General features: G+C 40.1%; 2 protein-coding genes across 2 annotated transcripts in view; both read right to left on the reverse strand.

Annotated features, from left to right (window-relative positions):
* Positions 1 to 3,094, reverse strand: part of LOC104943139 (fibrocystin-L-like) — a 25,681-nt gene extending 22,587 nt beyond the window's left edge. Inside the window, exons 1-3 of the mRNA XM_010768461.1 lie at positions 3,067 to 3,094; positions 2,305 to 2,468; positions 1,440 to 1,569 (exon numbers count right to left, since the gene is read on the reverse strand). Of these exons, the coding sequence (XP_010766763.1) occupies positions 1,440 to 1,569; positions 2,305 to 2,468; positions 3,067 to 3,094 (322 nt within the window). The remainder of the gene's footprint in view (positions 1 to 1,439; positions 1,570 to 2,304; positions 2,469 to 3,066) is intronic.
* Positions 3,095 to 3,108: 14 nt separating this feature from the next.
* Positions 3,109 to 12,273, reverse strand: part of LOC104943140 (diacylglycerol kinase eta-like) — a 52,657-nt gene continuing 43,492 nt past the window's right edge. The window contains exons 4-8 of the mRNA XM_010768462.1: positions 7,478 to 7,588; positions 7,194 to 7,274; positions 6,648 to 6,752; positions 4,839 to 4,971; positions 3,109 to 3,290 (exon numbers count right to left, since the gene is read on the reverse strand). Of these exons, the coding sequence (XP_010766764.1) occupies positions 3,109 to 3,290; positions 4,839 to 4,971; positions 6,648 to 6,752; positions 7,194 to 7,274; positions 7,478 to 7,588 (612 nt within the window). The remainder of the gene's footprint in view (positions 3,291 to 4,838; positions 4,972 to 6,647; positions 6,753 to 7,193; positions 7,275 to 7,477; positions 7,589 to 12,273) is intronic.

Here is a 12,273-nt window from a genome sequence, read left to right on the forward strand (position 1 = left end):
TAGCTCTTAGCAATTGTTGGTCTGGTGTCTTCAGCTTCTTCTTCAAAATACCCCACATATTCTCTATGGGTCAGGTCAGGGGAATTTGCAGGCCAATCGATGGACAGTAATGCATGGTCAGTACACCAGTTACTGGGTGGGTTTGGCCACTGTGGCAGGTGCCAGAATCATGCTGGAAAATGAATTCCATCATCTCCATAGAGCTTTTCAGCAGGACCGGAAGCATGTAGTGCTCTAAAATCTCTTGGGTACACAGCTGCATTTACTCTGGGCTTGATGAAAACAGTGGAACAACACCAGCAGCTGACATGGCTTCCCCAAACCATCCGCTGACTGTGGGAACTTCACACTGATTTCAAGCAACTTGGGATTTGCTCCTCTCCAGCCTTTCTCCAGACTCTGGCGCCTTGACTTCCAAATGAATACAAAAACTTGCTTTCGTCTGAAAAGAGTACTTTGGACCACTGTGCAACTGTCCAGTGCTTCTTTTCTTAGCCCAAGTCAGACGCCCTCTTCCGTTTGTCTTGAGTTCAGAAAGTGGCTTGACCATGGGAATACGGCTATTGTAGCCATTTCACCGGACACGTCTGTGAACAGTGACTTTTGGATACCTTGGACCCAGCTTCAGTCCACTGTCTTTGAATGCTCCCCCAAATTCTGGAAGCGACTCTTCTTCACAATGCTGTTAAGGCTGCGGTCATCTCTCTTGGTTGTGCAGCGTTTCCTGCCACATTTCCCCCTTCCAACAGACTTTTTGTGGATGTGCTTTGAAACTGCACTCTGTGAACAGCTTGCTCTTTGAGAAATTTCTTTTTGTGTCTTACCCTCCTGATGGAGGGTGTCAATGACGGTCCTCTGGACAGCAGTCAGATCAGCAGTCTTCCCCATACTTGTGATTTAGTTTACTGAACCAAGCTGAGTGTTTTTCAAGGCTCAGGAAACCCTTGCAGGTGTTTCGAGTTAATTAGACGATTCAAGTGATTCGTTGAACACCCTACTAGTATACTTTTTCATGATATTCTAATATTTAGAGATAGGATATTTGAGTTTTCTTAAGCTGTATGCCATAATCAGCAATATTAAAATAATAAAAGGCTTGCAATATTTCAGTTGATTTGTAATGAATCCAGAATGTATGACATTTTTGTTTTTTTAATTGCATTACAGAAAATAAAGAACTTTATCACAATATTCTAATTTTCTGAGACAGTCCTGTATTATGTATTGCATTAAATGTCACGCTGAGTACTTCAAAATGTGTGGCAATGTTGTTGATCTCTATAGGTTGAAAATATATATTAAATAGATAAAAACAAATAAAGAATAATAAACATATTTGCATGAATATTTTCTTTAACGGTAGCAATTATGTTCTATTATTATATTTTCACCACATCTATATAACTTCAGGTGCAGCTGACACTGATGCTGTTTCTCACCCAGCACTTTGGAGCCCTGGTTGGGTCCGTTGGGCAGGGGCCAGTCAGGGGTGCTGTGCTTTCCTCTCAGTTTGATGGTCAGCTGACCTCTGAACGGCTCGTCGTCCCAGCCTGCGATCAGCCTGCCGCCCTGGAACAGGAAACACACACATCACACACACATCACACACTGCAGCGGAACCAGCTGTCATTCAAACGGTTTCCAGCGGTGTGAAGACTTTTTACTCAACTTCTTTACTTTAAAACAACTTTGAGGTACCTTCCTTGAGTATTTTCACTTCTCTTTACTACATTTTGGAGGCAAATATTATACATTTGACCTCAGTATGTTCATTTTAAAGTTACTTTGCAAAGTATGAATCAACTTACAGATGATATAATACAGCTAACCACTGTTATACAAAAACAATTAACATAGCTCCACCTTTGGAAGATACAACATCAAAATGATAAATATGTTAGATGATCAATAAAAATAAAATGAAAAACTATGGTGAACAGAACAAAAATGAAAAAGAGAGACAGCACCATTTTAGACAGGTCAACTGAACAATGTTTAATCTCTAAATAAAGCGAGGAACAGTGATGGCAAGATCTGATTTAAGAGGATAAAACAGAAGAATAGAAAAACAAGTGAAAAATGTAAGAATGTTTAAAGGGGCGCTATTATGCTTTTTAGGGTTTTCCTGAAAATAAACGTCTGCACTTAGGGGGACGAAGGCAGCAGCAGTGTGCCGCCTGCGACTCCCCCCCATTTTAGTGAGTTATCTGACGTATGAGGAACAAAACATCGTATTAGGTGATAAGAATAGTTACATTCTTAATTTTAAGTAACATTTTAGGTACTAAATGAGGAGACCCTGACCTGGATGGAGATGTAGACGGCGTCCACCACCACCGTGTTGTATACTGGCACCTCCCGGGCCTGTCTGATGGACGAGCTGTTCAAGTGGTCGGGAATCTCCAGAACTCCAAGCACGGTCAGCTTATTGAGCGCGGGGGTGTCACTGTCCAAAACCACCCACTTTCCTGTGGTTTAACAGGAAGGAAAAGTATTATAATATGATATCTGGCACAAACTGAATCTTCATTCGTCATTGGCAGAGGTGGGAAGTAGAGGAGTACAAATACTTCGTTACTGTCCTTAAGTACATTTTTCTGGTGTCAGTACTTTACTCCACTACTTATTTTTCTGATGACTTTTTACTTTGACTTCTTACATTTTGAACACAAATACCTGTGCTTTATACTTCTTACATTTTCCAAACAGGCTGGTTCCCTGGTGGTGTGATCGTTATTATTTAGTTATTGCGTGCCTATTGATTTGAACACGATCCGTGTATCCATCATTTCCTGGTCTTCTCTAAAGAAGAGGGACCAATGAAAACGTTGTCATGTTGCCGTTGGTCACCATGGAAACATTCATTAGCTAACAATGACATTATTGTTCTATTAATATAAAGGGAGGTCAGGTACTCTTTAAAACAGCTGCTAGTTATGGGTACTTTTTACTCGAAGCCTATACTTCTTTACTTTTACTTGAGTAAAGAAGTTTAGTCAGTACTTCTACTTTCACCAGAGTATTTTTAAACATCTGTATTTCTACTTGAGTAAAGGGTGTGTGTACTTCTCTGATCCTGGGTTACTAAATACATCACAGTTGTTATATTTAGCCTTGTAAGTTGATCCGCTCGGTAAGCTTTCTTTTTGTCGACAGGTCTTCTCTCACTGAGTTATAACTCACCCCTTCCTCATCCTCAATGATGTCATTTCCTATGGAGGCCAGTGTGGTCCATTTGCAGTTGTTGGTGGAGCGGACTGCACAGCGCTTATGAGCCTTGAACTTGCAAACTGCAGGAAAGAAGTCAATAAACGTCATCGTTATTTCATCGTTAAATAAATATCCATGACAATTCAAATGCATGATTTGCTTGGCAAGTTATTGAAACATTTTTTACACTGTTATTTATCATTATTCACAACTTAAAGACGGACCAATCGTTCAGCTAAAATGGAAAAAAAGCTAGAATTGTTGGTATGCTTGGATGAATAAGACCATGATATGTCTATTATGTAATCTCTTTCAGAACTAGTTCAACCATTTTAGTTTTTGAATGAGTGTTGGACCAATTATGCTCCATTTATCGGTTGTTTTTTATGTTTCAAAGTCATAAATAACTCCCTGGTCGGCACTCTGTTTTTTTTACTGCTGAGCTGAGGAATGTTTCCAGTTATTAACTGTCTTGTCACAGTCACGTGTTCTAAATAGTTTTCTAGAAGACTGACAGGAAAAGGGATATTTATGTAACAGCATGGTACATTTAAACATGATTGCTTAGTGTTGAGAAAATCATGTGATTAACATGATGATTCAGCCTCTATGGAGAGAGACATAGGACAAGCATGATCATTTCTGACGTGGAGCTAATCTGAAGTAAACATTGAATACTGCTTTCTATTCCTCCATCTTGTGAAAGTCAACATTTGGAGATTTAGAGTAAAAGTCAGTATTTTGAGGTTTTGAGAAAAAAGTCAGCATTTTGAGAAAAAAGTAAGAATTTAGAGAAAAAGTCAGAATGTTGAGAAAAAAGTAAGAATTTTGAGATTTAGAGAAAAAGTCAGAATTTTGAGAAAATAGTCAGAATTTTGAGGAAAAAGTCAGAATTTTGAGAAAATAGTCAGAATTTTGAGGTTTTGAGAAAAAAGTCAGAATTTTGAGAAAAAAGTAAGAATTTTGAGAAAAAGTCAGAATGTTGAGAAAAAAGTAAGAATTTTGAGATTTAGAGAAAAAAGTAAGAATTTTGGGAAAAAAGTCAGAATTTTGAGATTTAGAGAAAAAAGTAAGAATTTTGAGAAAAAAGTCAGAATTTTGAGAAAATAGTCAGATTTTTGAGGGAAAAGTCGGAATTTTGAGAAAATAGTCAGAGTTTTAAGGAAAAAGTCAGAATTAAAAAAAACAAATTTCAACAATTTGAGAATTTCTTTCGAGATTTTACGAAAGTCAGAATTTTTTGAATTTGCGAAAAAAAACAAAATATTTTTTTTCAGAATTTGGAGATTTTGCGAAAAAGTCAGAATTTGGAGATTTTCAGAAAAAAGCCAACATTTTGAGAAAAAGTCAGTATTTTGTACATGACAGGATGTATGATTAACTAACTCCCTCTCTTGTATGTCAGCATGTGAAGGACACTGTTCAGGAACTAGTTGATGCTCTGTATGTGATGGCTACTTCCATTCTGGAGAGGATCACACATGGATCCTGAGGTTGAAGCTCAAGCCGGTGACGAGTGATATTTTTCTCACACTAAGTACATTGTGTGTGTGTGTGTGTGTGTGTGTGTGTGTGTGTGTGTGTGTGTGTGTGTGTGTGTGTGTGTGTGTGTGTGTGTGCGCGCATACCCTCGCAGGACAGGCCGTGGGAAGTGACGCCTGGCAGAGCCTCCCGGCAGACGTTACAGAAGGTCGGTCTGGCGTGAGAGCAGGCGTACCAGTTGTGCATCCCGGAGAAATGCTCCATGTTGAACTGGCTGGCCTGAAGGAGAAGGAGGAGGAGGAGGAGGAGGAGGAAGAGAGAGACGACAGCGCTTCATGTTAAACTGGCTAGATTCAGAAGATGGAAACAAAAGCAAAAGTCATCCGAGCGCTACGTCAGAATATGTAGCCTGGGGGAGGACAGATATTGCAGGATGGGGCGATGACTCTTTGTATTTCACGCTGGACTACATAGCCAGAGGAAACATGGATTACCATCACTTCAGTCACATGCTTTCATCACATGGCAATACTTATGTTGATGTATAATGTTGTATTTAGTTTTTATAATTCTTCTTGTGATTTGGTATAATACATTTGTATTAGATTTGATTTGATAATGACGTCAGCAGTACCCATTAAACGTTGTTGCCTCGGGATTGGGACGATGATAACTTCACTACAGCTGACTGGCAATTAACCTCCCTAAACAGAATGATCCACTCTCCTCCTTGTGAGAAAGTGTTCACAGCTAGAGGTATCAGAATGTCGGATCTGTAAAAAGGATTTGTTCTGAGAATATGCCATCCTCAGTTTGATAAGTGCTCCTGAAGTAGTGTTAACGACTAACAAGATAACGGCAGACTCCTAAATGTGAGAAACATCGAAACCGAATGAGAGAAATTCAGCTCGGCTTTAAAGGCAGCTTACAGTCTACGGCTCTCTTTATAGCACCTTAAAAAACAAGGGTTTATGAGCAATATGCATCTGGAAGGAAAGCTTAAGTGAAAGTACATGAGAGAAAAATGAGGGGGAGAGTATGTTGTTCCAAGAGAGCAGAACAGGACGATATGTTGTGAAAAGAACTAATGCCCCTTTCACACCAAGGCTTTTCCCGTTCTAGCTCCGTGCGAGAGCTTTTCTGGTTCGGAACCGGTTCTTCGGTTCAGCCCCCGCTCTGTTCACACCGCTCAGAGCCCGACTGGTGCAGCGTCATAGTTTGCGTCATGACGTAACCGTTAGCGTGCCTGCTTCATAAAGCCAAACCGCGCGGAAACCCCTCACATCGACAACAATGACCTAATGACGGAGTATTGAAGCGCTACTCGTTTTGGTTTTGCTCTGTCGAAACTAAATGGAAGAAGTGTTCTTTGCTGTGAAGCGCTTCGAGATTTGTCTTGGCAGATGAGAAGCGCTATATAAATTAAATGTATTATTATTATTATTATTATCAAGGGGGACAACTTTACATTCGTTACATGCTACATTCAAGACTTCTTTACAATCATCATCAACTTCAACGACGATTCCGTAGGAGAAAGAAGGAAAATATACGTCCTATTCGATGGCGTTAGAGCTAGCTGTTGTTAGCCTCTGCATGCGCCAAGCTCAAAATACCCAGCTTTGCAGCATTAATTACTGTGGTATAACATTACAACTGATGCCCCTGCCCCCGCCTCCGACGTAAGCGTGACGTAAGCGGTGCTTGCTTTCTAGACCGACAACGGTTTGGTGCTTGAAACGAACCGGATTCCGCTGCGGTGTGAACAGGAAAAAACGGTGCTTTTCAAGCTCCAGCTCCGAACCGGCCCTGGAACGGCGTTGGTGTGAAAGGGGCATAACGGGCGAAGAATGGAGAACTCACTAGCTTTTTATAATAGGTGCGTCAATGTCCTTAGGATTTTCAAGGTGTAAGCGCAGAATAAATAACAATATCAGAAATGTTAAGACGCTAACTTCGTAGGTTTCCCATTTCTGGACGGACTTGAGAGCGCCGATCCAGTCCTCCATTTCCTTCCTGCTCTCAGCACAGAGCATTAGTTTGCGAAATGGAGTGATCACCTGAGGAAGAAGGGACATTTTTTTTTAATTGAGTAAAATGTACTTCAGTTATTAATTTGTCGACATTGCATCACATTATTGGAGCCATGCTAGTAGCCCTGAGAAGCTAAATGCTAACGTCAGCATGCTAACATACTCATAAGACAGTGCTAACATGCTTATGTTGAGCTAGTGTGCTAAAATGTGTGTATTAGCTTCTTAAACACAATGTACAGATAAGACTGGTGGGCTAATGGGAATGTCACTAGTGGTGCAGGTACAGTTTAAGTGTTGGATGAATCCTATTAAGATAAACTAAAATACAACTAGATGTCACAGATAATCAAATGGTAAAAAATAACTGTAGTTTGGAATTTTGTCATAACATGCCATTGAAAACTGATCCAAATAAACCATTTTGTAATGCTTTAATCAACATTTGAGAGCCATCTTGTATCTTACTGTGAAGCTGTTGTTGATGTTCTTGGTGCTGGTCTCGGCCACGCTGGCGTCTGATAGGTCCACTTCATCGAAAATCAGAGACTGACGGGGGAACAACACGAAAATTCAAACACCAGCTTCTCCTGCCTTTCCCATACAAATGGATGTGTTGTAACATACTGTATATCACATGTTTACTTTTCCCTGACACTTAATATTCATTTCTGTCCAATTTGAGATTTGATTTGTATGTGCAGTGCTTATACATTTGACATTTAAAGCTGCCGTTTCAAACACTCTTGTACCTTGCAGTCTTTGGCGTAGTAGAGTGTCCTCCCTCTGAGTTTGAAGTACCTCCTCTTCCATCTCTGAAAAGAACTGGTCTGCTTTAAGAGGATTCCCTCCTTCACACTTTTCTGTAGTGACACACAGAGAGGACAAAAGGGGGAAGGATTGGAGGAGAGGGAAGGAAATGAATAACAGATGTTAGTGCATCCAGACACCCCAAATTACTAGTGACAGCTGTTCTACCTGGACTCACACACAAACAGAAGGAGAGCAGAGAGGTGTTTACTGAATCTGTCAAGGTGAGACTCTCACAGAAAGGTTCATTTACCTTCCAGTCATTATTAACGTAACACCACTGTTCTAATAACCTTCCCCGGGCACTGCAGATGAACATTATCTCGTTAGATAACTCTCCCTGGTAAACAAATATATGAATGTTCGGAAATGCAAATGATGAATTCATCGTGTCGGGATGCCTCTGGAAATATGTTCCCTTGTGTTTACAAAAATAGCATCTGTTAAATAAGAAAACGAGGAAGCTACGTCTGGCTGAGGTCCAGTATTTGTGTGTAAATGGCAAAAAGTAATACAGAAAAGGGTAAGTAATGTCCTGTGCTGCCATTACAGAAGCAACAGGGATGAAATGATGGTGAAAGGTGGAGGTGCAGACGTGTGTGTGTGTGTGTGTGTGTGTGTGTGTGTGTGTGTGTGTGTGTGTGTGTGTGTGTGTGTGTGTGTGTGTGGCCTGCATGTTTTCATACCAGAAATGTCACTTCTCCCTAGGGGTTATTCATACAGGCTGATATAGCTGGAGTGGATTAACAAGAAATGTTTAAGAGGAAACATAAATTCCCTACAACCGAAATGTTGCTGCCAAAGAAACTATATTTACTAGACGTATAAAACCAATTTTTTCGGAAAAAGTTTGATTTTAGATTCGTCAGAAGACATGTCTTAATGTTATTCAATCCTTTCTTAACAAATGCTAGGACTTTAGCACTTATTTTCTGAATTACTTTCCATCAGAAACATCCAGACAAAGATGATACTTTCTCGGTTTGAACATAAACAAATTACTTCAAAATATGGTCCTTTTATTTCACATCGTGTCAGAGATGAGATGTTGAGTTTTATTTCCAAACAACAATTATGAACTGAGCTATTTTGGTTTTGAAAAGCTGACTCTTCAAAATCAAAATAGAAACAATAACGTTAGAAAAACCATGAAGGAGGCTATCTGCAAACCCTATTATAATGTGTCCCAGACAATTTGGATATGACATGAATCATGCTGCTCTTTGGAAAAGCCTCAAGGACAAATGCCGGCGCACGGTAATCAGCAGACACAGTGAATAAGGTCATCTATTTATCACCCGATTCCCCGAAGTTCTTTACGTCATCTGAAACAGCTTGCACAACCTGCAATGCCACTATCAACTGAGCACAAAGGTGACCTGTTGGCGTGTAAACATGAATCAGAGATGTTGAAATAATCCCTAAGGGGTTGCGTGAACAAGAATTACAACTTTGTTTTAGTGTTAATGAAATGGTAGTGAGAGTGTATCAAACTTGAATGTGTGTAAATGATTCCCTTCCCACCTCAAGGCGATAAAACTCGGGAGAAATCGTAATTGAATTTGAGTAATTTGGATGAAGGGTGTTCGGTTGTTTTGGGATTTGTTATTCAGTGAATTAAGCTGTAAAAAAGGCGAGAAGTAATCATTAACATTGAGAGCTGTCAGAGGTAAAGAGCTTTTTATTGACGCTAGTTTGCAACCACAAAATATAAGAAGAAGTGCTAAAAGGAAAGTGGGAGGGAGTAAAGACAGTTATTGCTTTATCTCTAAATAAGGAGCCGGCTGATGAATAGCGCTATAATAAAAAGACAGAACAGACAACGACCAATGCTTCCCTCAACAAAGATATGTTGTTTCCCTGACTTGATCAACTTGGCAGGGTCTCTCCAGCATGACTGAAGAACTCTGCCCTGAAGGAAATATGTATTTCAGACGAAACATACGTCACCTCTATGATAAATGCCAGCCTTGGCTTACACAAGAGAAGAGAGAGTCATGCCAACGTTTAAATTGAAGTCAGAAACTGTCAGACTGCGTGACATAACAAAATAAGGCTGACGTGATATCAAAAAACATGTTTAGAATTCCCCAAACTAAGGTATCCAAACACATTGTTTGCTTAAGAGCTGGGACTAAAATATGACTTGGCTAAGACGATCAGAAGTGAAACGTAGCCTTATTGCTAGCTAGTTAGCTTAGCAGATGCTGTGCTTTAGTACTTAGCTTTTGAATGATACTTGTAATTTATATTGGCTGTGTTATATTGCTTGTAAGCTAGGGCTGCTCAATTAAATCATATTTGAATCGCGATTACGATTATGGCTTGCAAAGATTACGAAAACAACGTAATCGAAATAAAACGATTATTTTTGTATTATTACTTTTTTTTTTTATATAATTTTCTTTTTAAATTATACTTAAAGTTCAGGGTAATCAACTGTTAAAAACATACCGTTCACATTTTTTCTCTCCAATAAATGGATGTTTTCAAAGTCAATGAATAATCGCAATTACAATTATTGACCCAAATAATCGAGATTATGATTTTTGCCATAATCGAGCAGCCCTATTGTAAACTGTGTTGCTAGCACTTCGTATGTCAGTATATCTTGTACAATGGTTAGTAAGTTGACAAAATAAGTATTTTATCCTTCAGTTACTAGAGTAACCTTGCTATTGGAGCAGCTAACGGTACATCTGCTCTTTTGTAACCTCCTTATTTCCCTCCATCTCTTTCTCTTTAAGCTGTGTGTACAGTCATTTCCCATCATCTCTTTCTACCTCAATGTCACTCATCGATCACTCTTTCTCTCCTTCCTCGTCATTTTCCGTGTTACTTTATCTGCTCGTCTGTCTTTGCAGCATGCTAATGGCCTTGGCATGAGTAACACAAGGCAGAAGCGCCTCAACTCTAATCCATCAGTTCATAATTTCTCCATTGCCTCTCTGCGTGTGTTTGTGTACACGTGTGTCCCTGAGATAGCTAGTAATGAGCTTCTTGTGCTGCCACAGTGCATGTTTCTATCTTAGAATAAATGTGTTTTTGTACCCTTAGGGATCTCATATTGTGACAGAAAAAAGAGAGGAGGGGAAGGATTGATGGTGGCTGCCATGATAGATATCCCAATGATATGGATCATTAGTGAGCGGAGATAGGAAAAGGAAAACAGAGCTGTGGCAGCGGCGAGGAAAGAGGAACACAAAAAGTGTTGAAATGACAACAAACAGGGACTCTCTGGGGGGTTGACATGAGATGGCCTTGAAGAGGAGGAGGAGGAGGAGGAAGAAAGAGGAAAACACACCAACAACACGGTGTAAAGGTCTCTTTGAAAGAACCACCTGACACATTGCAGATAACGGAGAGGTGAAGCACACCTTCTCCACCAATCAGGCGTCTTCACAGTTCCCACAGCAACTCTCACAGGAGCCGTCAGTCAAGAAGCTAATCTGAGAGGTTTGTTTGTTTGCTAATGACATAGCAACCGCTGATATAGCTCAAGGACGTTCAGTACTGTATGTTTGACCCAACTATGTCTGTGTGAAACCTATAGACGCTGCATTTGAAGTGGTGTAAGAAATCCACAGCTGCTAACAGAAGGCTAAGCTTGCGAGCTGTCCATTTAGCGAAAGAGAAAATATAAAAGATGTATGGAAACACTTGAGTATTACGTTGAAAATGAGGGTTGGAATCTTGAATTTTATTTTTAAGAAGCTGTTTGTGACTTTACAGAATTTGGATGTGAGAAAATGCTGCTAAAAGAAAAGTGTTATTTGGGCTTGGCAACACCAAGATAGCAAGACTTAGCTGAGTACGTTTACAGAAACAACGTTTACATTTAGGGCGTTACAAGTGTGCTTATAGATGGGTGCAGCCACTAATGCTGACAGTTTGGGGCGGGTTTTCATAAAACTAAGTAAGGTAGATTTGTTAGACCAACCACACTGTCCTTTGGGATTTTCAAGGTGCTACTTTTGCACACCATACAAACCGTAATTCTCTACACATATACAGGGTTACTACGGAGAGAGGTGTTGCAGAATAACCCAGATTAATCACATTATTATACACACTGCTGCAACATGTGTGACCTTCTCACAACATCTCCTCAGGGCCACTTCTGTACCCATAATGTCATTTTAATCAAGTTTACAAGACTTGCTTGTGATTGGCTACTGCAACAGAGACATATTACCAAGCAAAAAGATTTAAAAAAAAGAACACGTGTATCATGCATATGCTGCATAAACATTATGGTATGCAAAGGTCAGATTCTGCAGCTAGCAGTCAGACAGTACAGTAGCCACACCCTTGATGCTCCTCTCTGCTCTCCAGCTGAGTGATGTTGTCAGACAGATCAGTGTATTCATTAGAGCGGCACTAATTACATCACAACAATCAGCCCCTGTAGACCTGATGTTGACACACACACACACACACACACACACACACACACACACACACACACACACACACACACACACACACACACACACACACACACACACACACACACACACACCATGTATACATCACTTCAGGGGACATTACATTGACTTACATGCATTTCCTGGAGACTTATCCTAACCAAGTCTTCACCCTACAATGAAGGGAGGCGAGTCCCCACACATGACTGTGTAAACAGATTTAGGTCCCCACAAGTATAGTAATGCTAGGAGACACACACACACACACACACACACACACACACACACACACACACACACACACACACACA

This window comes from Notothenia coriiceps, unplaced genomic scaffold (genome assembly GCF_000735185.1).
Source record: "Notothenia coriiceps isolate Sejong01 unplaced genomic scaffold, NC01 NC01_scaffold00005764, whole genome shotgun sequence".
Lineage (NCBI taxonomy): Eukaryota > Metazoa > Chordata > Actinopteri > Perciformes > Nototheniidae > Notothenia > Notothenia coriiceps.